Raw genomic sequence first — 24,632 nt, 5'->3', positions numbered from 1 at the left:
CAGGCCCGAATAAGGCAAAAGTGCATGGCCTTGGAAAACCTCAGACCCAGGGAGAGACACGTGTTTGTATGGCAGAAAGACAGAGCTTGGGAGTGTTCTGACTTCATGTTTTGAATTGGAGTGACCTTTGGGAGGATATCCTGGAATGTCAGATCTTCATCTACATCAAGACTCTTTCCCTTGCACACCCACCTTTTCTGAGTTGCCAGAGTTTTAAAAATGGGCCCTTGGAGCTTTTTTCATCGCCTCATTCCAACCTGTGGTCCTCGTTTTTCTTTGTCATGAGGAGAAATAGACTGAAATTCGGTGCTAGTTGATAGCTCCCTTTGTAATGAATATTTTTGCAAATGGCTTCGGCTTCTGGCTGCTTGAGAGGAAAAGGGTCCTGCAGAGTTGCAGAAAGGCACGATCAACTGGAGAATCAGTGTGCAGCATTTTGGTTAACAGCATGGATTTTAAAAAATATTTAAAAATTTTTAGTTGTAAAAAAAACATAAAATTTACCATCTTCACCATTTTTAAGGGTATAGCTCAGTAGTGTTAAGTAAATTTACATTTTTGTGCAGTGGTTCTGCAGAACTAAAACTGAAACTCGATACCCATTAAACACTAACTCATCGCCCCCCCCCTCCTTCCCCGCCAACCACCATTCTACTTTCTGTTTTCTAGGAGTTTGACTACCTTAGCTACTTCGTGTAAGTGGAATCGGTATGGTATTTGTCTTTTTGTGATGGCTTATTTCACTTAATATTGTGCCCTCAAGTTTCATCCAGCATGTGACCGGATTTCCTTCCTTTTTAAGGCTGGATAATATTCCTGTGTGTGTGTGTGTGTGTGTGTGTGTGTGTGTGTGTGTGTGTGTGTGTGTGTGTGTACGACATTTTGTTTATTCACATGTCAGTGGATATTTGGGTTGTTTCTACCTTTTGGCTGTTGTGAATAATGATGCAGTGAACATGGGTGCGCAAGTAACTGCCTGAGATCTTGCTTTCAGTTCCTTTCCATACGTACCTACAGCTGGAATCATGGGATCACGTGGTCATCCTATTTGTAATTGGGAGGAGCTGCCGGACTGCTCTACAGCAGCTGCCCCACTGACATTCCTACTAGCACTCACAAGTGCCCCAGCTTCTCCACATCCTCACCAGTAGTTGTGTTCTGGGGTTTCTTAAAGTGGCCACCCTAATGGGTAAAAGGTGATATCTCTATTGCGGCTTTGATTTGCATTCCTTTAATGAATAGTGGTGGCGAGCATCCTTTCATATGCTTATTGGACATTCGTAGATCATTTTTGGAGAAATGTCTTTTCAGGTCCTTTGCCTATTTTGTAATGGAGTTGTTTGTTCTTTTGTTGTTGTTGAGTTGAAGAGTATGGATCTTTAGGTCAGACTGGGTCTGGGCTTAAGTCCTGTCTCCTCCATTTATGAGCCGTTAGCCAAGGGCACTTGCCACAGAGTCCTCTGCTGTCTCTCGGGTGTGGTCATAGCACCCACCTCATGGAATCCGGGATGTTAGGACAACCAGAGAGAAAGTATCAAAGAGACGGAGGCTACATGAAAGAGCGTAGACAGTCTGTTCCTAATAGGTTTTCGAAGGAAACAGAAACAGCTGCCTTCTCAGTCCCCACCACAGACGGCAGCCATCCTTTCATTCCATCCCCCCCCACCTTCCCTTTTATCATCACTGGACTGTAGGACAAGCAAAGGGATGTTCTTGGGCAATCAGAGACTCGGGCATATAGAGGACATGCACGTTGCCAAAAAGAACCTCTGTGAGCCTCCTGGGCAGGGTGCCGGTGGTTTGCACAATAGCTTCAGCTTGTCGGCAGAGTGTATGTCATCACTTGAAGTCACAGCCAGAGGAACCTGGGTCCTGCTCCCGCCCCACCCCAGGTGCACACCTGTGGCGACAGGACCCACCTTGCCGAGCCACACCGTGCTCTGGATTCACAGGTAGAAAAGCCACACGGAGGCCAAGAGTGCTGACAGACACAGGGAGTGGTTTCTCTTCAGTCCCTTAATGGGGAGAGACAAAAGACCAGAATTATTGCCAAGAAATGTCCTAGATGTTGCACTCTTTAAAATCATCCCAGCAGCTTTCCAGATGTCCAGGGGTTGACAAGTGCAGAGAGCTGAGACCTGGCCGGCTAAGCACACGGTTCCCAGGCTCTCCGAGGGTCAATTCCCGCTGTGCTGACATTCTTCGGAATTTAAGATGCCGCTTTGGGGCCGTGTGCACAGCACCTGGTATCCTGTGTTGTGCCAAGATGTTTAGAAAAGTGTCCATCCTTGAGAGTGGAGATATGTGAGTCTTTAGCAAATTACTTTCGTTCGTTTCAGTCAGAGCAGCCAATATTTCACATTTGTTTTGTCCCGTGCACACATAATACCTCTTACTTCTTATGAATTCCAAATGGAAGCTCAGAATCCTGGGATGTGCCATGTTCAGTTATGGTCGGGAGAGACTTTCAAAAGGAAACGTTACTTCTTTAATGAGTTTTTGGGGTGAACTCAGCTCTGGTAATGTTTAAAAAATTTGCTTACTACAGAAACAGTTTTCAGAGAACATTCGAACTTGACACATCCACTTTAACTCATAAACCAGATTGGTTGAAGTCTGTTAAGGTTTTGAATGAACATCAAGGTACTGACTTCTAAGAGATGGAAGCCGTCTCAGCGATCACACAGTTTGTTTCCATTTTCTCATGGAGGACAAAGCCCAAAGTTTTACACTGCAAAAGCCCAAGCTTCCCAGCTTCCCAGCAGTCATGGACACCCGAAAAGAGTGCTGCTTTCTGAGCTGGCTTCCTTCAGGATAGGGGCCCTTATAAGGAAGGCTGCGAGGCTGGGGTTTTCCAGGTGGAAAGGTCACATTTCCACATATAGCCCACTGAGCACTGTGTCAAGTCGGGGGAAGAACCAGGGTCGCTGCCGTAAACTTCTTGTTTCACAGTGTGGACTTCCCCATCCCCTCTCCCCAGCGAAGCACAAAAGTATTTCCTAACTTTTAAGTCATGGGCTTCCTTTCATGGAGTCTGACCTTAGATCATATCCAGATAAGCATTGTGTAATGGGATGGGTGGGGTTCGAGTTTTTAGCCACAGATGCACGAGAGGAGGAGGGGAGGGGAGGGCAGCAAAGTTTGTAGCTGGGGCTAAGTCACAGTCCTCCTGCAGGGCTGTCCTGCGTGCAAAGCCCCATCGAGGTTTCCTTGCTGCCTGTGCAGGTCACCTGTGTGTGCCTCTGGGACCTTTCCTTCCTCTCTTCTGCCTCTTTGGTCATAGATTTCATCCTTACAATCCCCACAGTCCCCTCTCCTGAACTCACCGCCCCCCTCCCCCCATGTTGTTTTGTTTTAAGTTTATTTATTTTTGAGAGAGAGAGACAGAGACAGAGAGATACGGGGCTCAAACCCATGAACCATGAGATCCTGGCCTGAGCTGAAGGCAGACGCTTAACCGACTGAGCCACCCAGGTGTCCCTCTCCTGAGCCGCTTTACGTGACAGGGCTTCCCGTTCCCACCACTTCCCACCAAAGGTCTCCCAGCTCTTCTCTGGGCATTAGGGGACTGTGATGTGACCTCATTTTATATTATTTCTGGCTAAATAGCTCCAAATACTCCTCTCCAGAGGGGAGTCCTAAGTGTGCCTGCCCACCTTGATCCCTTTCTATGGGGCTGGGGTCATGATCGCACCGTCTCCTGTGTCTTGCTCCTGCTTGGTGTGTGCCAGGCACTTCAGATGCTCATGCCCCGTTGTGATGCTGCTTTCAGAGGGAGGCGGGTTGTGGACCGAAGAGAGATCGTGCCGTGCGGACAAAAACCCAGAACTATAATCAAATTCCTGCAGAGAGAAGGCACTTTTATATATGTGCAGCGCATATCCAAGAAAAGACCCGAGGGAAACGTGAATATATTAAAAGAACTTACCTTTGGGAGGTGGGATTATAGTCGTCTTCATCTTCCTCCGTCCTATTTTTCGGTATTTCCAGTTGCCCTGTAATAAGTTAGCATACTTTTCTCAGGGCACCATTTGCTGCCCTTCAGGGTCCCGTCTGCACGGCCGCAGCAGCTTTTCCTCTGCCTCTCAGCATGGCCCTTTCTCTATGTGCCTCGGACTTTTATCTCACATCATCAGGGTACAGTGATACGGGCTTTAACCGAAGTCCAAAATTTGCGTGCAAAATGCAGTCCCTACCCCTGGCACACTGAGGTAGATTTATTGTGTTATTTAACGTGTAAATGTTCTGAGTGCACAGCTGTATGTGAAGCACTGTACCAAGAATCGGGCTGAAAGTGGATTGGGGCTGGATAAAGGGGTGTGCAAGCACAGTAAGGGAGACATGACAGATACCAAGGGAGAAGAGGGGAGGAGAAGGGCTGAGTGCAAATATAGCCAAGTTCAAGGTTCTGAGTTGGAAAGCTGCACTGCTGAGGGGAAGAGCCTTCCCGACCCCTCCCCGGAGGGTTTTGCTGTGGTCTTGTAGTGATGAAACGCTCTTTTGTGCCGTAAACACCAACGATTTGGGGTCTACCACTTTGTCGGGATAAAATGGTCTTTTTCCATGCCAAACTTAATAAATATTATTCAGGTATAAATTAAATACATTAAATCCACCTGTTTATATTGTAAATGTCTGTGTGGCAGAAACTGTATCTTGATTTTTTGATTCCTTCACAAAACTTTAATGTTTTTCACCTTGAATGTACAGTTGACCCTGACCAATATGGGGTTGAACCACACAGTCACTTCTCAGATTTCCTTTCAAGGAATACAGCACAGTACTATAAATGTATCCTCTCTTCCTTAAGAGTTTCTTAACCCTTTCTTTTCTCTTTTTGTCATAAGAATACAGTATATAATACAGATATCAAAATGTGTGTTACATCAACCATTTATGCTATCAGTAAGGCTTCCAGTCACCAGCAGCCTCTTAGTAGTTGAGTTTTGAGGGAGTCAAAAGTTGTGTGTGGATTTTCGACTGCATGGGCGTCATTCCCTCAGCTCCTGCGTTGTTCCAGGATCAGCTGTTTTCTGTGATTTTATGTCAACAGATTGTTTGTCTCATGTCCTGAGGCTGTGGAATTGTTCTGTTTTTCTTCATCATCGTACGAGTGTTCAAGTGACTTTCACTGGAAACTGGGCTTATCACCCACACACCGGAATGGGACGCCAGGCAGTCTGGGGATGTGGAGGCACGTTTGTTCGGTGCCTGGTTGGCGCCCTGGAACAGGTTGGGTTGGAAGTACTATATGCAGTCTTCTTCCTTCGGGGGTAAGTCAGGTTGTCCTGCATTGACAAGGAAGCAGGCTGGGTGAGGGAGTGGGAGTCCACTTCTAAGCCCTGTCCCATGACCTGGGTTATACGAGGTGCCACGACATGAAATGTACAAGGTGGTCACCTGGCAGCACAAGCCAGTTGCCACGCTGATGTCAGTAGCACGTGCTGTGGGTTCAGGAGGAAGGGTGGCTCTGAGCTGGAGTGCCTCGGTGCCTCTGCCAAGCAGCTCCTCCTTGCTGGCCTCCAGGTCTCCCCTCCCCCTGCAAAAAAAAAAAAAAAATGTCCTGACTTTTGCCAGTCCATCAAGACTCAAAACACCATCCCATCCTGTTCTTCCAGTCATAATAAAACCTTGTTACCTGTACCTTGAAAACTTTTTTCTTGGCTACTGACTGAACTCTTTAATTTTTTAAAAAAATGTTTGTTTATTTTGAGAGAGAGAGAGAGAGAGAGAGAGAGAGAGAGAGAGAGAGAGTCCTAAGCAGGCTCTACACTGTCAGTGTAGTTTGACAAGGGGCTCCATCTCACAAACCTCCAGATCATGACCTGAGCTAAAATCAAAGTCAGACGTTTAACCAACTGAGCCACCAAGGTGCTCCCTGACTGAACTCTATTTGTTTGTTTTTGAGAGAGTTAGCACAGAGAGAGAGAATCCTAAACAGGCTGCCAGTGCAGAGCCCGATGCAGGGCTCATACTCAATGGAACTTGAGATCATAACCTGAACCGAAATCAAGAGTTGGAGGCTTAACCTTCTGAGTCACTCCAGTGGCCCTGACTGAACTCTTTTTAAAGGAAAGTTTTTAGAGGCCCTAAAAACATGAAATCCAACTGCTCTGCTGAACTGGAGGGAAGGGGTAGTTCAGAAAGACGCTGGCTCCTGCTATGGATTGAATGTGTCCCCTGAAAATTCACGTGTTGACTCCCCCAGTACTTAATGTGTTGCTATTTGGAGGTGGGGCCTTTGGGAGGCAATTAGGTTTAGATGAGGCCGTGAGGGTCGCACTTCTGTGATGGGACCAATGGCTTACTTATAAGTGAGAGGAGGAGGAGACCATGTGAGGGCCCGACAGGAAGGAGGCAAGCCAGGAAGAGGGCCTTCCCCAAGGGCCCGATCGTGCCGGCACCCTGAATTTGGACTTTCAGCCTCCAGAACAGTGGGTAGCAGATGTTTGTTGCCGTGGCCGCTCAGCCGATGCTGTGTTGTTTAGCGGCTGAGCCGAGACTGCTGCACCCCCACCACTGCCCTGGCCCCTGCACGGGCTTTGCTGTCAGCTCCACGGGGTGTAGTTGGAGAGCTCTCCTTCCACAGTTAGCCGCTAACCCGTACCAGGTCTAACTCTGACCCCCCAGTACCCTGTGCTGTGGTTGGGAGGAGGCGGAGGGATTTCCTCTCCAGGCTTCCAGTAGGAACAGTTGTAGAGCACCCCTCCCCCCCCACCCTCCGACCCGAGACTGAGCACATCTTCCTTGCAGGGCATGGGGCAGGGACTGTCCTCTTTGGGGGAGGCTCACAGGGAGAAGGTGCTGGAAGCCGTGCTGTAAACAGATGAGCTGCTTTTCTGCAGATGGTCAAATATCACGAATTGAGAAGTCGCGATCTTAGCTTTTAGTAGTATATTTTTCTCTTTCTGCTGGGTGACTCATCAGCCTATGTTTCTGACTATTTCTGTTCATATCTGGAAGTTTTCTGGAAGGAAATTTATTATCACGGTAATAGTGTGGGTAGTTGATCTGGGTCAGCAGTGGGGGAGGGGGATGACTTTCTGAATGCATTTCTTGAGAAACTGGTATTTTATTTTGAACCATTACCTTTGACAAAAGTTAAAATGAGGTTTGACTGGCGTTTGAAAATCAAGATATGTTGTATCTAAAATTTTTGTTTAATGGTCAGGTTATCCATAATGGATAGAGTCCTTAATTAATTTGAAATAATCTATTTAAAAGGTAACTCCGTTTCCTTGTGTCATATAATGTGAAGCCACCAATTAAGGTAAAGGTACAACTTAAACTAAGTGGCTAAAAAAATGCTGAATGCCAGAGGCCAGACATCCTTGACCTTCAATGTGTGTAGAATTCTAGACGTTAAATCCCAGATCACTGGGTCCCACTCTGGAAATCGTGAACCAATAGGTCTAAGGTGGGGCCGAGAATTTACAGTTCTGCCAAGCAGTCAAATGATACGGTTGCTGCTGTTGTGGAGACCACACTCAGATCTGGTCCCATAGATGGAACCCCTGGCCTAGATTCTGTGGATGGTGACTGTGTGTGCTGTTGTGAGAAAGGGTCGGGGAGACATTTGTCCTCTGTACCCACAGTGAAGTCCAAGCAGGTGGTCTTGGCCGGCAGTCGTCATGGATGTCAGTGATGAATGTCGGATGGCCTGACACTTTTTAAAGGCTCCGTCTGGCCGAGATCAGAGGGCTAAGTGTGGGTGGCGGAGTGCCTCCCCACGTTAAATGCCCACTGGCTCTCTGAAACAGAACCCAGCAGAAGCTTCACTTCTCTGGAGCTGGTGTCAGGATGGCGGTATTGCTTACTAGCACAGGCGGCCGCTCACCCTTGGACCTGACTCATTTCTTGCCATCTGCGTGGACTCCCCCTCCCCAACATACACACTTTCCCAGGGGCATGGGGAATTACCTGAAATTCTCAAATTCGTCGTGACGTTTTCATTCCTGCCCTTCGCGTGGAGTGACCTTCCCGCTCTGGCAGTTGACCTTTCTGGTCATGCTTCGGCACCTAGCGCTTGACTGCTGTCTCCAACGCTGTCCCTTCCCCCACCCCCTTGAAGGGTCAGATTGGGATCATCTCTCCTGGAGGTCGGTCTTCCATGGTGGCCCTCTGCACTTTACCCTATGTGGGCTATTCTCCTATGGGCCCTTTCTCACACTGGCCTGTCACGGTGGCCTACTCTGCTCCTTCCTTGGGGACAGAGGTTGGTTTCATTTCATTGTTCTTGGGATAAAAAGATTGGTCACTGGAGTGATTAACACCTTCTTTGTAATGTTTGTTATAAAGCTTTATAAATAAAGTTATATGTATACATGTCAGGTATCTGCACTCACGTGTAGATGTATAAAGTTTATGTAAAATTTTATTATAGTTTTTGCAATTTAAGACTAAAACTGTTGAAAGAGCTGAGGCTGACACTTGAACCAGAACCGTGGGTTCCACGCAAGTTGCTTGTTTCTCCTTCTGTGCACGTGTGTCCTTGTCCCCTCCATCCAGATTGTCCCTCTTTTATTTCTTTCCCTTCTGCTTCGTCTTTCCCTAAGATGCTCCATGCTGCTTGATCTCCTGCTTCCCTGAGCTCTTCTTGAATTTATTGTCTGTGCTCAGGACCGTCATCACCAACCCCAGGGATGCCATTCTCAGAATTATGGGAGCTCGGCTGAGGTTTGCCACATAAAGGTCTGGCAGGGCAGGGAGTGGCAGGAGGAGTCTCCCCAGAGGGTGCGACCTTGGAGCCGAGCTTTGAAGGAGGAGGGAGTCAGCCAGACAAAGAAAGGCCAACAGGGCATCCCAGCCATTGTAAGGGTGGCCATCCCTCTCCAGCGCTTCCCTGCCTCACATGCACGGGTCCTGGACACACTAAGGCAGTGACCAGGGGCCCCCTATTGTTGGGGGGAGCCCCTGGGACGACACTGTTCTTTCCCTCATAGAATAAGTGTCTGTCTTCCCCACTGTTCTTCAGGAAACCGGATTTCCCCAGCCCTAGTCTGATTGTGGAGAAGTCTAAGCAAAAGAAGGATTTTGCCAGGTTTAGAGTAAAATAGATACTGTTGATAATAGAAATTCAGTATTACCCCTGGCCAAGTACGATGTTATGTGTTCACAAGGATTTTTCATTTAGTCTGTGCAACAAAGCTGTGGGAGGTGGATGCTGTTATTTTTTGTGATTTATGGTTGAGGAAACTGAGGCACAGGGAGTCAAGGGGCTTCTTTCCTGGGTAGTAAGTGGCAGCACTGATGCCATAAGGTGCCTTCTCTTTCTGCTCTCTGCATTCATTCCCAGCATGTTGAGCCCCTGGAGTCTGAGTTCTAGTCCTGGCTCCACCAGCTGATCAGTTCTGTATCTCGGGCCGTGCCATTGAGGGGGTTAAAAACAGACCTCGCTTACCAGGTGGTTGTGAGGATGAAATCACTGGGTACTTACAGTGCCTGGCACACGGTAACTGCTCAAAACAATGTGAGTCTGTATGTCTTTGAGCCTCAGTTTCCCCATCTGGGGAGGGGGTTGTTGAGCTAAGTCATCTCATAGCACCCCTTTCAGCCCTGAGTTTGTGTTCCTGTGAACTTGACCGTTTCCCCCTCATCGTCCAGAAGAAGGCGGGAAGCAAGCAAGGGTGTCTAGGGCAGTCGTCATGCAGTGGCTGCTGGTGGACAGTCCCAGGACACCCCTCCGGCTGGCACTGACCTTTCGTGCTGGTGCTGGTGTTTTTCCACTCAGAGGGGTCTCAGAAAATCGCAAGAACCACAATTTGAAATCCAGCGTTCTATAAGTGGTAATAGGAGAGAGCAAACTACGACCAAGCTCAGTGTTCTGTGTTCCGACAGGCTGGATATATGTTCCTCTTTATAGTCTTATTGACTTCAATCCAGAAACAAGAGCCCTGACCTTCAGCCCCTTTGAAAAGTATCCGTGTCATTCCCCTTGCAGATGCAAAAACAAATGCTATTTATTTCAAAGGATAATTTTATCTCCTGCATTAAATATAAAAATTCATCTACAGCATTTTCTTGGTTCTTTTCAAGCTTATGTGGGCCTTAACTTTCGTCGCTGCCACCTCCCCGCCACCTGGGTGCTGTGTGCCTCTGCTCTCAGAGCTCAGCCCGGAAGGGGGCGGCCAGGGGTGCGGTGGCCTGTCCAGGAGGAGCCCCCTGTCCGCCTTGAGCCCTGGACCCTCCACCTGGCTCTCTTCCCTGGATTTTCTACCACCATGCCGCCTTCACTGCTGCTCCTTGGAGCTGTCCTCACAGTTCCTGAGCGGGTGGATTCATTCAGGGCTTTTGGCTTCCTCAACTCCCAAGTCCTCTTCATAGAGTCTTGGAGACTTCCCCCCACAGAGTTAATACGGAAGGGTGTAGAGCCAGAGGCCTGCAGGATCCTTGCTTCTGTTTCTAGTTTCTGCATATCTTGTCTGCTGCTTTTTTATAATGTGTGTGTGCCCGACTTCTCAGCACACAGCCTCCCTCCCCTGCAGTGCATCTCAGGCTGAGAGTTAGGCTCACTGTTGGGTCTTCAGAGCTCCCTCGGCCCCAGCAGTTTGCACATGGTTTTTTACAGTAGCCCTTTGTTTTTCTGATCCACTAAGCTGTGCATCCCCTGATAGCCGTGGTACCTTCCCCTGCTGAAGAATGCATACATGAAATACACTGTCCTTAAAAACTGGAAAAACCTCAAATCCTCCGTGATTCCCGGTTCCTTACTGATTAATACATTAACCATCCAATGCTTTCTGTAATCTAGGCTCAACCATTCTTGTCTTGTTGTCACATACACACCATCTGCTCATTGGCCGAAATGGGTCATTGGTTGCGTAATCGCTGGTCACCTGTACACGTTGTTTCTGCCACCCCGTTTGCCTGAAATGGCTCCCGTCCTTTCCACCTGTGTGACTTTTCCTGTCCTTCAAGAACCACCACCGCTTCCAGAAAGCTGATCCTGATGATGGTGGCAGGAAGAATGTTGGTTGCCATTTTATGGAATGCTTGCTCTGTGCCAGGCATAGGTACGTATTTAACGCTCACAGTGCTCCAGAGACCTAGACACCGTTATGCAGATTTGTAGTTGAAACAGGCGTATAGCATCAGACCACATGTTTGAGGTTGAGAAGCTAGGTTAGTGGTGGAGCTAGGATTTGCCTCCCGGACATGTGCCCCCAGAGCTCACGCTCTACCTGACAAACAGGAGAGATTCATTTCTTTTGCTAAATTTCTCAAACACTTTCTCTGTCTTTCCTAGCAGTCATGTACTTCTCCCAGTCACCCTGTTGAAACTTGAGGGACTGTGTCCCATTCATATCTGCCACGTAGCAGGGGGCAAAAAACTTAGAAACATTTCTTTACCTCAAATGTTGTCTTTTTTTTTTTAAATCCTGTTTTCTTACTGGTAGACCATTATATAATGTGACTGGAGAAAACGATGAAATCCTTTTTATTGTTACTATTTTCCATAAAATATCCAAAGAAGTCATGGTAGGGTTTAGAGCAGCCTTGGGTAAATGACCTCTTTTGTTCGGTGACTGTCTCACGTGCACCTGCTGTGTCAGCCCGCACAGGCAGAGCAGGGAACATGGAAGCCTCTGCCCCCCGGGCAGCTGCCTCCTGTCCAAGGAGCGGTAAAGCAGCTCGTGCTTTGTAAACAGTTTGACAGCATTCATGGAGGACTGCCTGTTCCTTTCTTAAATCTACACGGTTCTTTTACTTTGTTTTTTTAAGACGTTTTCTTCAGCTGTTGGTAACAACAGATGCTGCAGACGCTAATCCCTGTTGTTGTTAACTTTTCTCCAGAGGCTTAACATTCAGTTGTAATTCTCATTTCCAAGGCCTATTCACGTTGTTAAAACAGAGGATTCAGAAACACTGGAATTTTAAACATTTCTTTTTCTTTTGGTGTGGCAGATCAGGAGTTTTGAGACGGAGAGAGTTATAAAGTGCTCTGTTGACGGGGTAACAGAAAAATCCAGAATACTGGAGAATAAGGGCCCATCTCTTCATGTTCTTCCTGGAGCTCCCCTGTCTTACAAGGCACTTAACGTGTGATTTAATGTTCTGTCTGTAAAAGGAGGAGAGCTGCAGCGCAAGCCCGACAACAGCGTCTTCTGCAAGTAGCAGCGAGGAGCCCTGCCTTCCATGCTTTACTGAGTCGGGAGCTGGGCAGATGCGAGGCTGTATGCGTGCGTGGTCCTTTCTCCCCTCCCCTGCCCTGTCACGGCCTCGGCTGTGTGCATACCGATGGTGCGCACACATCTGTGTGCAGAGAGAGAGTAAAGAATGTGGCAGTGCGGTTGCAGGAGAACAGTTTGGCAGCTAAAATATTGACACACCAACATAAATCATATTTGTGACTCTGTTGAGAAGGTCACAGCAAGGACTTCAGGAGAGGTGATTGTCTCTCAAGGCCTCTGAAATGTAGCTGGTTTTGAAATTCTCAGAACCCATTGAAACCCATCGTTTCTGCAAATCTCTGATTTAAGCATGCTACATCCTGTCATTATAGGACATGTCAAAATAGTAAAGTGTAATCCTTTGCTAGTGTGTTATTGTGGCCCTTGGTTTTGTGGCCTTGCAGGCTTCATAAGTATGTCTGTCAGTGCCTGTGGGCGCCACAGTTGGGGCAGTCAGGGGCGAATCTCATTTCTCACATTTGGTACTGAGGGACTGGCACCCAAAAGGTGTAAGTGTTTACAGAGGTTTTCAAAGAGGGACCGCCAGACTGGCCTGGGGGTGGAAGAGCCCCCCCGGGCCAGCCTCGACCGTACTCCTCCCTGTCAGCCTCTGTGCAGCAGCGGGTCAGCAAGAGTGTGGGTCAGGAAAGGAAGCCAGATCCCCAGTGTTGTTCTAAAGAATGTTAGAAACATCAAAGGAACCTCTCTTAGACCATCTAGCATATCCCATCCCAGGTACATATAAGTGATTCAGTAAATACTGGTGAAAATGGCTTAGGAATTATCCAAGTTAAAATAATGCACATACTGGGGCACCTGGGTGGTTCAGTCAGTTAAGTGTCTGACTCTTGATTTTGGCTCAGGTCATGATCTCATGGTTTGTGAGATCAAGCCCTGTGTTGGGCTCTGCTTTGACAGTGAGGAGCCTGCTTGGGATTCTCTCTCTCCCTCGCTTTCTCTCTCTCTCTCTCTCTCTCTCTCTCTCTCTCTCTCTCTCTCTCTCTCAAACTAAATAAACTTCAAAAAAATAATGCACATATTTATTATTAGAACAAGGCTCTCAGCTGACTGTCCAACATCTTAATATTATTCTTGCCCTGACCCTGTCACTCCACTCAACCCCATGCATGTGAATACACATGGACTGTACCTCAAGCACATGTGTGCATGCACCCATGAGAAAAGACTGTTAGAAAGGTATGCCCTTGACCCAAATCTAGATCTTTTTGCATTGATAAGAAAACAGCCCACTAGGATTAATTATACAGGCCAGATTTAGAACAAAGGATAATATGTTTAAAAATTGTTAATTATAAACTATAACATCAGTAATTGTTACCACATAAAAAGAATTTGGGTGAGGGGGAATATATTTTTACCCATTCCCCGGGTTTAGGAGAGGATTAAGTGATGGGGAGTTATACTCTGCATGGAGTTCTTGCTGAGGATGATTTTGTTTTCCTTCTCCTCCCCAGGTGTGACAGTTGGCAATGTCAGGGCGTTTTTGATGGTCACTCCTAGGGTGGGCAAATACTACTGTCCTCTGGTGTGTAGAGCCTAGGGAACCTGCTAAATCCTCTAAAATGCACAGAACAGTCCCCCGTGACAAAGAATTATCCAGCCCAAAATGTCAATCGTGCTGAGGCTGCGAAAAGCCTGCTGTCAGCTGTTAGGTTTATTTGGTGACCTTTACAGTGGATTAGCTTTTATTTCGTGAATTCAGAGGTGAATTAACACTAGGACTGGTCATTTTTCTTTGTATGCTGCGCTTGGCCTTGGCACCCCGGCTGAGGCCGGGACAAGCCGTGGGCATGTGTGAACGCCTCGATTCACACAGTCGATGACAACAGTGCCTGCACCAAGTTTTAGCTGCTAGTGGTAGCAGCGAAGGGAGATGAGCTGATGTGCCCAGTACAGGGGGCTGTGGGAGGGAGGGCCAGGGGTAGAGCTGCCTTGTGGAGAAGGAGCTCTGAGAGCCAGCGGTGGCGGCATCGCCTGGGAACTTGAACCGCATTGTTCGGCAGAGTTTCAGCGGCCAAGATGGTAAAAGAAAAAGGGAAGACAAGAGCTCAAATGGAAGAGTTGAGGCTGCAGAATAAGATGAAATAAGAACACCGACTAGAATTCCTTCTGAAAAATGCAAACTCTCGGCCTCCCCAAAGATCTGCTAAACCAGAATCTGGGTTTTAGCAAGCAAGATCCCATGTGATGCTTGCGCATCTGGAAGTCAGAAGAGCCCTGGGTGAACGTTCTGTACTTCACATCGTGGCGCTGACTCTTGCCAGCCATGCGGCCTGGCCCAGGTTACAAAACTCCACTGCACCTTAGTTATTCTGGCTGTAAAATGGGGATGACAGGGTCACCTGGTTCGTGAGATGGTTGTGAGACCCAGACGTGCGTGTTTGTGTTGAGGACTCAACGGTAAATGCTTACCAGGCTGAGCCGTGACGGATAATAAGAAAACTAAGCTCAAGGAGAGCATGTCAGGGAGGCAGTGCGTGTCCTCATCGCCAGGCAATGCCTATACTCCTTGCAGATCTACTTCTTTGGAAGAAGAAAATAGCAAACACTGGAGCTTCGAAAGACTCTGGTTTTTGTCAGCAACCCAACTGGCAGAGACTGATGGACCTGGGGACCAAACAGCCGAAACTCCCAGACGTGTTCCATCAAGTCCAGCCTGGGCTATGCTCTGTTCATTACCTTGCAGGGTCTGAAAGTCAGTAGGACTGTGCAAGATGCTCCGGAGGAGAAAGGCGTTGAAGAGGGGAGGGCAGGTTGGAGGCAGGAGGCTACTCGAATGAGCCCTTGACTGATTAGCGGGGTTTGAGAATGGGAAAGAATTTCTAGACTGCTCCTCGTGCTCCGTCACACAGGTGGGTCCCTGGCTGCCTGCTCTGTGCACGTGAAATCATGTGTGGTGAGCCTGTCCCCCTCCCTGCCCCGCCTGCCCCCCCCCACCCCGCCCCACAGTGAGTCCGTCTCCCAGCAATCACCTTTTGGAAACAAGACCCTTGCCAGCCAGTGGGCGTATAAATCCTTCAATATGAGACGAAGCAGAACTTGAATCACCACCGCATTGTTCAGCGGAGTTTCAGCGGCCAAGATGGTAAAAGAAAAAAGGGAAGACAAGAGCTCAAATGGAAGAGTTGAGGCTGCAGAATAAGATGAAATAAGAACACCGACTAGAATTCCTTCTGAAAAAGGAAGAGCTTGAGCTATGTTGTGTTCAGGAACAACTAACGCTAACAGCTGTTGGGGGGGATTGGTTTGTTTTCTGAGTGTTTTGCAGAACATTTTTCAATCTCTGATTTACATCATCACAGGTTTGCATTATTTTTCCTCAGTTTTTTAATTATGAAAATTATTCATTGTCACAAATGTAGGAAATACAGAGAAAAACAGTAAGCACGCCCAGACGTCGTACCCATCTAGTTGTTCTTTTAGTCAATAGCTGTGTGCCAGGCACCTGCTGGGTGTCAGGTACTATGCCGGATGCCAGGGAAACCCTCAGGGACAAGGTGGCCTTGTCTTGCTTTCTTAGAGCTTACAGTTGAGTGGCTAAATCTTGATGTGTTTCCTTCCAATAGTTTTTTGTGTGCCCTTAATGACTATGTAATAGCAAACAAAGCTAATATTTGCTGTATTCTTACTGTGTGTTCACCCCTGTTTCAGTTAGTGTATGTGATATGTACTAACTCAATCCCTGTAACAGTTCTGTGAGGGAGGTGCTGTTATTCCTGCCCGGCAGATTGGGAAACCGAGGCATAAAGAGGTTAAGCAGCTTGAAGATCACAAAATCAAAAAATGTGGAGTCTTGATTAAAACCCAGACAGCTTGGCTCCAGAGCCTGACCTTTTAATCACTGAACTATACTGCTTCTCATAATATTTATAAAATTGAGATCATTCTGTACAGACAAGTGTGATTCCTGCTTTTATACTGACCATTACACGTGAGCACCCTTCTATAAGAACAAATGTGCACAGACTACCTCCAAGAGAAGAATTTTAATGTATTCATTCGTTTAATAGGATCATAAATAAACAGATAGAAATGTGATGATAAGTATTTAAATGCTTACAGAGATCACAGAGCATTCTTAATGCTTATCATAAATTATTTTAATCTAGTAACTTTAAGAGGAGTTAAGATGGACAAGTGACTTTAGGAAATGAAATGTTTTGTAGCTTATGTTTGATTTCATAGATTTCATAGCAGCAAATCAAACCCAACCTTAGCCAAAGATAATGAGAAGTCAACGCTAACAGCTATTCTGGAAATTAATCATCATGTGGCATTGTGTTGGAGCACTGGAACACTGGAAGAGACTGAATGTTGTGATCTGGGTGGTTGTGAGATTTGAGTTGTCTGAAGGGCTTTTCACAGCATGTATTAAGACCATGGTTTTATTTAGATTCAGTTTAGACTGACATTCCCACGAATCCTTCGCCTCAGGTGAGGTCCGCTCACACAGGAGCTTTTGCTCTTCTCCACTAGTTTCAAAGTGAGCAGGTGGGGTGTTCTTTCCGCTGGTCTGTAAGGTATCTGTGGGTTATAATAACCTTGTGTAGCAGTGGGGTCTGCAGTTGAGAAAGATACACATGCATGAAATGTGAAGAGATTTCAACTAATAACTAGAAATTTGGAAACTGGTGACATAGGAAACCTGAATTATAGAGATATCTAGCAGAAGGTGTGAACTTCCAAATCAGGCAGACATCGGTTGCGATCCCAACACACCTGTGTATTCACTGCCTGACCCTGGGCAAGTTACTTTGCTTGGCTGAGCCTTAGTTTTCTCTTCAGGCTAATTAATCCCTGCCTCTGGCGTTGTCATCAGGATTAAATGAGTCTGTCTGTATAAAACTCCTGGCGTGGTGCCCAGCACTTGGTAGAGGATCCGTTAATGGTCACTGTTATTATTGGCTATTAAATATGCTTTCATCTTCTTCCAAAATACCTAGCCTTGTAACATAGTGGTTAAGAATGCACATGGAGGCCAGACTCCTTGGGCCCCCAGTCCTGGCTCTGTACTTCCAGACTGTGTGACAGTTGGCAAGTGTCAAATGTGCTTCAGTTTGCTTTTCTTTAAAACTGAATAATTACAGTAGCTACATTTGAGGGTGGTTGAGTGTTAAATAAACTAGTATCCATAAAGCCCCCAGGACGATCTGGTATAGAGTGAGCACTCTAGAGCGTTTGCTGTTACCAATAATACAGTCACTAACTCAGAAGAAAATAGAAATATTACACCTTTGAAAGTAGGTATCTTTGAACATTTCTTCAGCTCCTACAACTTTTGCTTACTGTTTGATGTATACTTTGATGGTTGTAGCTCACACCCAATTTATTTCAATGCATATTAAAACTTGAATTTTAAATCTGGTGATACCATTTCATAATATGCGAGCAAGCAGAATTTTCTGATCTGACACTATGTTTAAATATAAGTCTTACTGTTCTGAAATGTCCTTTTCTGTCCCCAGATTACTCTGAGCTGGGAGAGCTACCGCCACGATCTCCTTTAGAACCGGTTTGTGAAGATGGGCCCGCTGGCCCTGTCCCAGAGGAGAGGAAAAGGACATCTCGAGAGCTTCGAGAGTTATGGCAAAAGGCTATTCTACAGCAGATCCTGCTGCTCAGAATGGAGAAGGAAAATCAGAAGCTGCAAGGTTGGTTTGCCATATTTTTTAGAACGAACAGGGCTGATAATCTTAATTTGTCTTGGCTCTGAAGTGAATCGCATCACACATAAGAATGCCATCTTTAAAAAAACAAACCAAGATGCTCTAACATACATACATATATACAAAATATCTGTTTACTTTTTCAAAGTGGAGTTAGTGCTTTTTACTTTCTGGAGGCTTCATGATAACCTCACCCAGTGCATTAAATTATTCCTGGATGGTCGTTTGCGGCATAACATCTGGATCTTCCAAGAGACAACCCTCAAATGTAAGCTTCAACTCTCTGAAGAGTGTTTTTTTTGTTTTGTTTTCTCTTTCCCTCCTTACTTTGTCCCCAGCCACAGTCTGTGCTGGGTGGTAGGTGTGAACTAATCCTGCACAAATCAGTGAAATTCATAACCTCACTCTATGTGCCTTTTGAGTGGGTTGCAGGTAACCTAAAGCAAAGAGGACGAAGCTTCAGCATTAGCTGAGTTCTAACTGAACAAGATCGAGATGTTTTATAGACAGACTCTTTTAATGCTGCCGACAGCTTTCCAGAAGGCAGGTGTTAGCCTGAAGAGGAAACTGAGGCTCACATCAGCCAAGTTCTTGCCTGGGGTTATGTCAGTATCAAAATACGACTTGAACTTTGAAAGTTTAGATTTTGTTCATTTCCTGTTTTCTTTACTGTTGCTTGAACCAAAAAATATTATCTTCATAGCAGCTAAGTGAAGTGGGTGGTATGGTGGAAAGAACGTGGGTCCTGGAGTATAGAGAGCTGACTGGATATAAAATACTGGGCATTTTGATGGGGAAATCTGAACGTACTCTTTCCAAAGGAGGCTGTGCGGGCGGTTCACTTGTGCCGCCACGGCCCAGAGCAGTTTGGCAGTTAGAGCACATTTCATTGAATTTACTCCTTGGCCGCAGATGTTCGTCTTTTATCTTGATGTCTGCATATAGAGCTGAAGGTTATTAAGGCACCAAATCTCGTAAGGTTCATAGTCCACCAGCGCATGTCATCTTTGACCAAAAACACGAAGTCAGATACAAAGTAATAAGACCTTTGAATATGAAAGTAGTTGAGCATTTGGCGTGGGCTACTTACAGGTGCTGTGGGATCTCCCTGTACCCAGTTTTGAGGCCGAGAGACCCTCGAGGTGCTGTGGGAAAGGGTGCAACCGTGAGGGGAGTTTACTGCAGTGATTGCTAAGATTTCTTCCAACTTGGTTTTTCTACCATTTTCTTGGGTGTTCTTGAAGGCAATTCTAAAAGCAGATGCTTGAAAGAGACTTGACAGTGATCACATCACTGAAGGTACATCAGCTACATGACTGCTTTGGAGCACAGGACTCATATTCATGCATATATTGGGTTGGGGTCTTTGTTGAAAAGCAGAGGGGCAGTTCAGTTCATCATGTAGGCCATAAGTCCTGACACTTCTCCGGGCCAGTCTGCTTGCAAATGACAGCCACGGAAGATCAGGGCGTAGCTGTAAAATGGGCATGGCACCGGCTGGCTTCTTGGGACGTTGGGGGCGTCATGGCTGCCATCGAAGAGACTGATCAGTGTGCCACGAGAGCAAAGCTTCTGTGAAGCTGTGTAAATGATGATTACAGACAAGAGTGAACAGGGAAGTGTTCCCTAAGGTGACCTGGAACACCTGGCCAGGTGTTGCATCAAGCTCACTGGGCCTTGCCAACATCTTGCCACCGCTTCCTCATTCCATCTGGCGGCGGTCCATCCTGTGAGGTCTTGCATTCTTGCTATTTGCATTAATTTCTCTTTTTGTCTCTATAAAGTTCAACATATGTGTTCACCATTGTGGTGAAAGCACAATAAATTGTTTAATTCAGAAAGCATTGACTGTTTCTGTGAGTATGGTACCTATATTGCCGAGACACTTCATCATCAATAAGAGCCTGACCGTGAATTGCCTAAAAAAACATTTTGTAAGCTTTGTTGGGGTGGGATGGGGGCAGAACTTTCTCATTAAATACAGAAGCAAGATTTGACATGAACCAACCAGGAGTATACCATGTACTAGAGAGACAGTCATTCTGCTACACTGTTTGTTTGTTTAACTTCTTTTTAAAGGAAAGTTAAATTGTAGCTGGGTGTGGGATGTGGTTCTTGTAATTGATCTAGTGTTTAAGCTAGATTGCATGCTGTTTGAGAAAGAAATGAGAAGAACATGTGTGAGGAGGTTCTTCCATGGTTAATTAAGCCTGTTTCCTAGATTTAAAAAAAATTTTTTAATGTTCATTTATTTTTGAGGCAGAGACAGAGCATGAGTGGGGGAGGGGCAGAGAGAGAGAGAGAGAGAGAGAGAGAGAGAGAGAGAGAGAATCCAAAGCAGACTCCAGGCTCCTGAGCTGTCAGAGCCTGACTTGGGGCTCAAACTCACAGACCTCGAGATCATGACCTGAGCTAAAGTCAGATGCTTAACCGACTGAGCCACTAGGCGCCCCATCCTAGATTTTGAATATGTGGATTAAGTATCTGTTACTATTCGGGAAGCATTGCATCTGAGCAGGAACCAAACCACATCATCTAAATTCTCTTCAGTCCCTTATAGGCGGGACTATATTGAAAGCTGAATTCTAATTTCCCCAGATAACTTTTAATGGTTCTGGGACCAAAATACATTGCTTGTCTCCCAAGCCAGCAGTCTCCACCATGTCCCTCTGCAAGGCCATTCCTCCCCTATTACAAATGAAGATGTGAGAAGCCCAATGCAGGACAGGATGTGTGGTTCAGTACAACCATGGTTTGGGGTCAGGACACTATTGCTTATCTCACTGACTGATGTAATTCAAAATTTCATTCTCAGATTAAAGTATTACACTATATCTGCATAATGGTATGATAACACATTGAATTTTGTATTTTAACTGAAATGTAATTGATATTTTTTTAAAGGGTTTTTCCTGGTTAAGCAAACGCATTATGTTGGTTCTAAAAAAAATAAATAAATAAAGACTGCGGTTCTTCTAACATCCCTACAAGTTTGGAGGTCACTTAATCACTGATGCTTCCAGCCTCTTAGCCTTTCCTTACTAAAGTTTTAAGAGATGATGGTAATTGGGGCACCTGGGTGGCTCAGTCAGTTAAGCAGCCAACTTTGGCTTAGGTCATGATCTTGCAGATCATGAGTTTGAGCCCCGTGTCAGGCTCTGTGCTCAAAGCTCAGAGCCCGGAGTCTGCTTCAGATTCTGTGTCTCCCTCTCTTTCCCTCTGCCCCTCTCCCACTCATGCTCTGTCTCTCTGTGTCTCTCAAAAATAAATAAAAACATTTAAAAAATTAAAAAAAAAAAAGAGGTGATGGTAGTTGGAAGAACATTTTATTTGTGAAGGCAGTCGCTAGCGACGCAGAATTGGGGACAGGCAGCTACAGCCCACGTGTAAGAGACATAAATCAGACCTGAACGTCATTAGTCCGAAGTCTGAGTAGGCTCATACATTCATGGTAGTTGGTAATAAATGTTTTAGATGAATCTTCTGTAAGGGTAGGTTTGCTCTCGTGTAGTCCTAGTGTCCCATAGCCCCAGAAATACTCAATCGTGGGTTTGTAGACCCTTATTTAATATTTTAAACGGTTTGGTCTTGTACATAAAGGCCTTGTCTGGGAGCTTTGACATTTGTTGCAAGCGTGTACCATCCGCGTTGCTTAATAGGACATTTTGGAGGCTCTGGATTTTAGGCCGCAATGTTAGGACACTCAAACTGCAGGATGGTGCTTAGGCCAACGGTAAAATACATGGATTAAGCCTTTTCAGCGGAATCTTCTGGCTAGATGTTATTGTCCTGTTGAGTTCAGAGAAGGCTCCTTGCATAGCTTGCTGGGCTCTTTAGTGCAGCCAGACAGGCTCACAGCAGAGCTCACTGTCAGAGAAATGTCCCTTGGCACTGAGAGCCCAGTGCTATCTGGCAGTCACTGGCCAGCAAGGCTAGTCCTGAACCTGCTTTGCCACAAGGTGGTTTAATGGGACCTTAAAAAAAATGTATTCTTCAAAGTGAGAAGGAAAAGAATAAAGATGGTAGGTAGAAAATCGCGAGAGAGGCAGCACCAGGCCTGGAGTCACTTGACTACCCACCAGCCAGTAAATAACTTAGGGCAAGCCCTATACTTGCTCTGAACTTCAGTTTTTGTGTCCATGAAGTGAGAGGCTGGATGAGGGACGTGTTCAGCACCATCTTTTCTTGCATTTGTACTTGAAGGCAGTAATCGAGTCCATTAAGCACATAATCCATGCATCACATGAATAAGGTCTTACCATTAGGGTAGTGTTAACTAGATTAACTGAGGTAGCCTTTGCTCAATTTCTGACACGGAAAAAGAAAATATTTTATTTCATGTTATCAGCACTTAGTTTGTAAAGCAACATTTTAGACCTTTCCTTATTTGTCTTTATATTTTTGATAATTTGTGAGCACTTGCTGATTAGCAGAAATTTTTGGATGCTTGGTATATTTCATCTCACTGAATCCTCACAAGAATAACTCAATGAGGTAGCTGTAATTCCCGTTTTAAAAATAATAGACACTGGAGTTCAGTGTAGTGGTTGGACCTGGAGGAACGTATGGGGGGGGGGGAGGGGGACTTTGGGTCCTGCTCCAGCACCTCCGACTTCTGTGGCCCCTCCTCTACTCCTGAATCAAGTGGGGATGGGGGTGGGGAGAGCGTGTGGACTTTCAGGGGGCTGGGGGAGGACACACTTGGAGGGGCGGGGGTGGGGGGAGCACCGGGACCTTCAGGGAGCTGGGGGAGGACACACTTGGGGGCGGGGAGAGCATGTGGACTCTCAGGGGGCTTGGGGAAGACACACTTATGTGATGTCTGCGTTGACTTAGCAGTGTCTCTAGGACTACGAATGGCTGTGTGCCAGTAAACTTAACTGTTGAGATGCAATAGACAAACTGCATGAGAGGTACAGTTTACCAAAACTGAAATGAGAAGAAAAAGATCTGAATGGCCCTGTATCTGTTAAAGAGATCACATTTGTGTTGAAAATCTTTCACTCGAAAAAACTCTAGGCCTGGAAAGTTCCCCTGGGTTCTGTCAAACATTTCAGGCCCCTGATGGATACATGCCTAGTCGCAGAAAAAAGATGTGTAACCATAAGCCCCATAGTGTGATGGAGAAGGGCAAGGTCCCCAGGCCTGCCCCACCTCCTGCTCAGGAACCTGGGAGTTGCTGGTCAGCCTCTCGGCCTTGGTTTTCTCAACCAGCACCCTGCCTCAGAGAGTCATTAAGATTAACGGCTGCCGAATATAAAGTACTTAGGACATAGCATTTGTTTATTATTATCATAAAGACCACAGTTGATCCTCTCTGCAGAGGCCTGTGTACTGGCTCATTTAGCTGGGCAATGCTATGTGTTGTCAAGATCTGAGACCTGAGGTGGGATGGATTTGGGGGCTCACGACATCACCACTGTGTTGAAATAGAATATCATGGTTTTAGGTGGGAGTGAAGTTGTCAGAGTTAATCCTGAGAATCATCAATTTAAACTTTTCCTTTATCAATTCCCTGCCTCTCCCCCCGCCCAACCCCAGTTTGGTAATCCAGGTATAATTCTTAAGGCAGTTTAAGCTGAATAAAGTTGGTGGGAAATAACAACTACCTTAGTACATTTGGGGCGATGTCATATGAAAGGAAAGATTTATTCTGTTGAGCTGCAGGAAGCAGAAACATGACGAGGTAGAGGCTACGTAAGAAGGTTTGGCTCTAAATAGGGAGGAACTGTCCTTGGAGAGGCTCTCCTGGTTCAGGAATCTTAACACATAGCTCCTGTCCTTAAGATGTTTGCAGTTTAGTAGGGTAGCTGTGAAGATTGATAGAACTGGACAGGTATGGGATATATTTTAGTAGTGGAGCCAACAGGTTTCTTGGGGCAGGGCGGGGCGTTGTGCAGGGGTCAGAGAAATAAATCAAGGACACCTACTAGGCATACTCAGCTTTTTCTAAGGTAAGGAAAATGAGGTGGTGCAGGAACAGTGACTTTAGTCTGGACCTGTCAGCTTGGCTGTAACTGCTCACCATTCCAGTAGCGATGCTAGATGCTAGGAAATGAAGACTTGTAGCCATAGCATTCTCTAACACTCTTGCATGATCTCTTCTAGCCTCTGAAAGCGATTTGCTGAACAAGCGCCTAAAGCTTGATTATGAAGAAATCACTCCTTGTCTTAAAGAAGTGACCACAGTGTGGGAAAAGATGCTTAGCACGCCAGGAAGATCAAAAATTAAGTTTGACATGGAAAAAATGCATTCGGCTGTTGGGCAAGGTAAGCTTTATGGGGAATCCATCCCACCATCCTTACCTCCCATTGATGTTGGGAAGAGGTATGGAATAAAAAAACATTAAAGCCCAATTTTGGTGGCTGTTTCTCTCGTAGTTACCACACCTTTCTGTAGTCTCTTTCCACATATCTTAATTTGTGTGAGTTTCATCACCTTTCATGATTCCTCTTAATTAATTAAAATGCCCAGAAGCCTAGGAAGCAGGAAGAAGATAGGAAAACAGGGCTTAGTTGCCTACAAACTGGGTAATGATGACATACCTAAGTTAGATGGTAAAGCAAAAACTGATTGCATGGCTTCTCTAGGGAAACAACACAGTTTTATGCACAGACTTCGGACAGGTCGTCCCAGGTTTAGATCCCAGCCCTACTGATTTGCCAGGTGATCTTAGGCGAGTGACTTAGCCTCTCTGAGTTCCACTTTCCCTGTTTGTGAGGTGTGGGCGGTGACAGTGATTGCTGTGAGCAGTAAAAAAGCTGATACCTGGAA

General features: G+C 46.1%; 1 protein-coding gene across 8 annotated transcripts in view; it reads left to right on the top strand.

The window, feature by feature from the left end:
* Positions 1-24,632, top strand: part of TBC1D1 (TBC1 domain family member 1) — a 226,575-nt gene that overhangs the window by 162,387 nt on the left and 39,556 nt on the right. For all 8 annotated transcript variants that reach the window (XM_023253205.2, XM_023253207.2, XM_023253206.2 and 5 more), the window contains 2 exons: positions 17,657-17,842; positions 23,966-24,127. In XM_023253205.2, coding sequence (XP_023108973.2) covers positions 17,657-17,842; positions 23,966-24,127 — 348 coding nt within the window. The remainder of the gene's footprint in view (positions 1-17,656; positions 17,843-23,965; positions 24,128-24,632) is intronic.

The sequence above is a fragment of the Felis catus genome, chromosome B1 (assembly GCF_018350175.1).
Source record: "Felis catus isolate Fca126 chromosome B1, F.catus_Fca126_mat1.0, whole genome shotgun sequence".
In the NCBI taxonomy this organism is placed as follows: Eukaryota; Metazoa; Chordata; class Mammalia; order Carnivora; family Felidae; genus Felis; species Felis catus.
The sequence above is the reverse complement of the archived record's forward strand: the minus strand, read 5'-3'. Positions and strand labels throughout refer to the sequence as shown.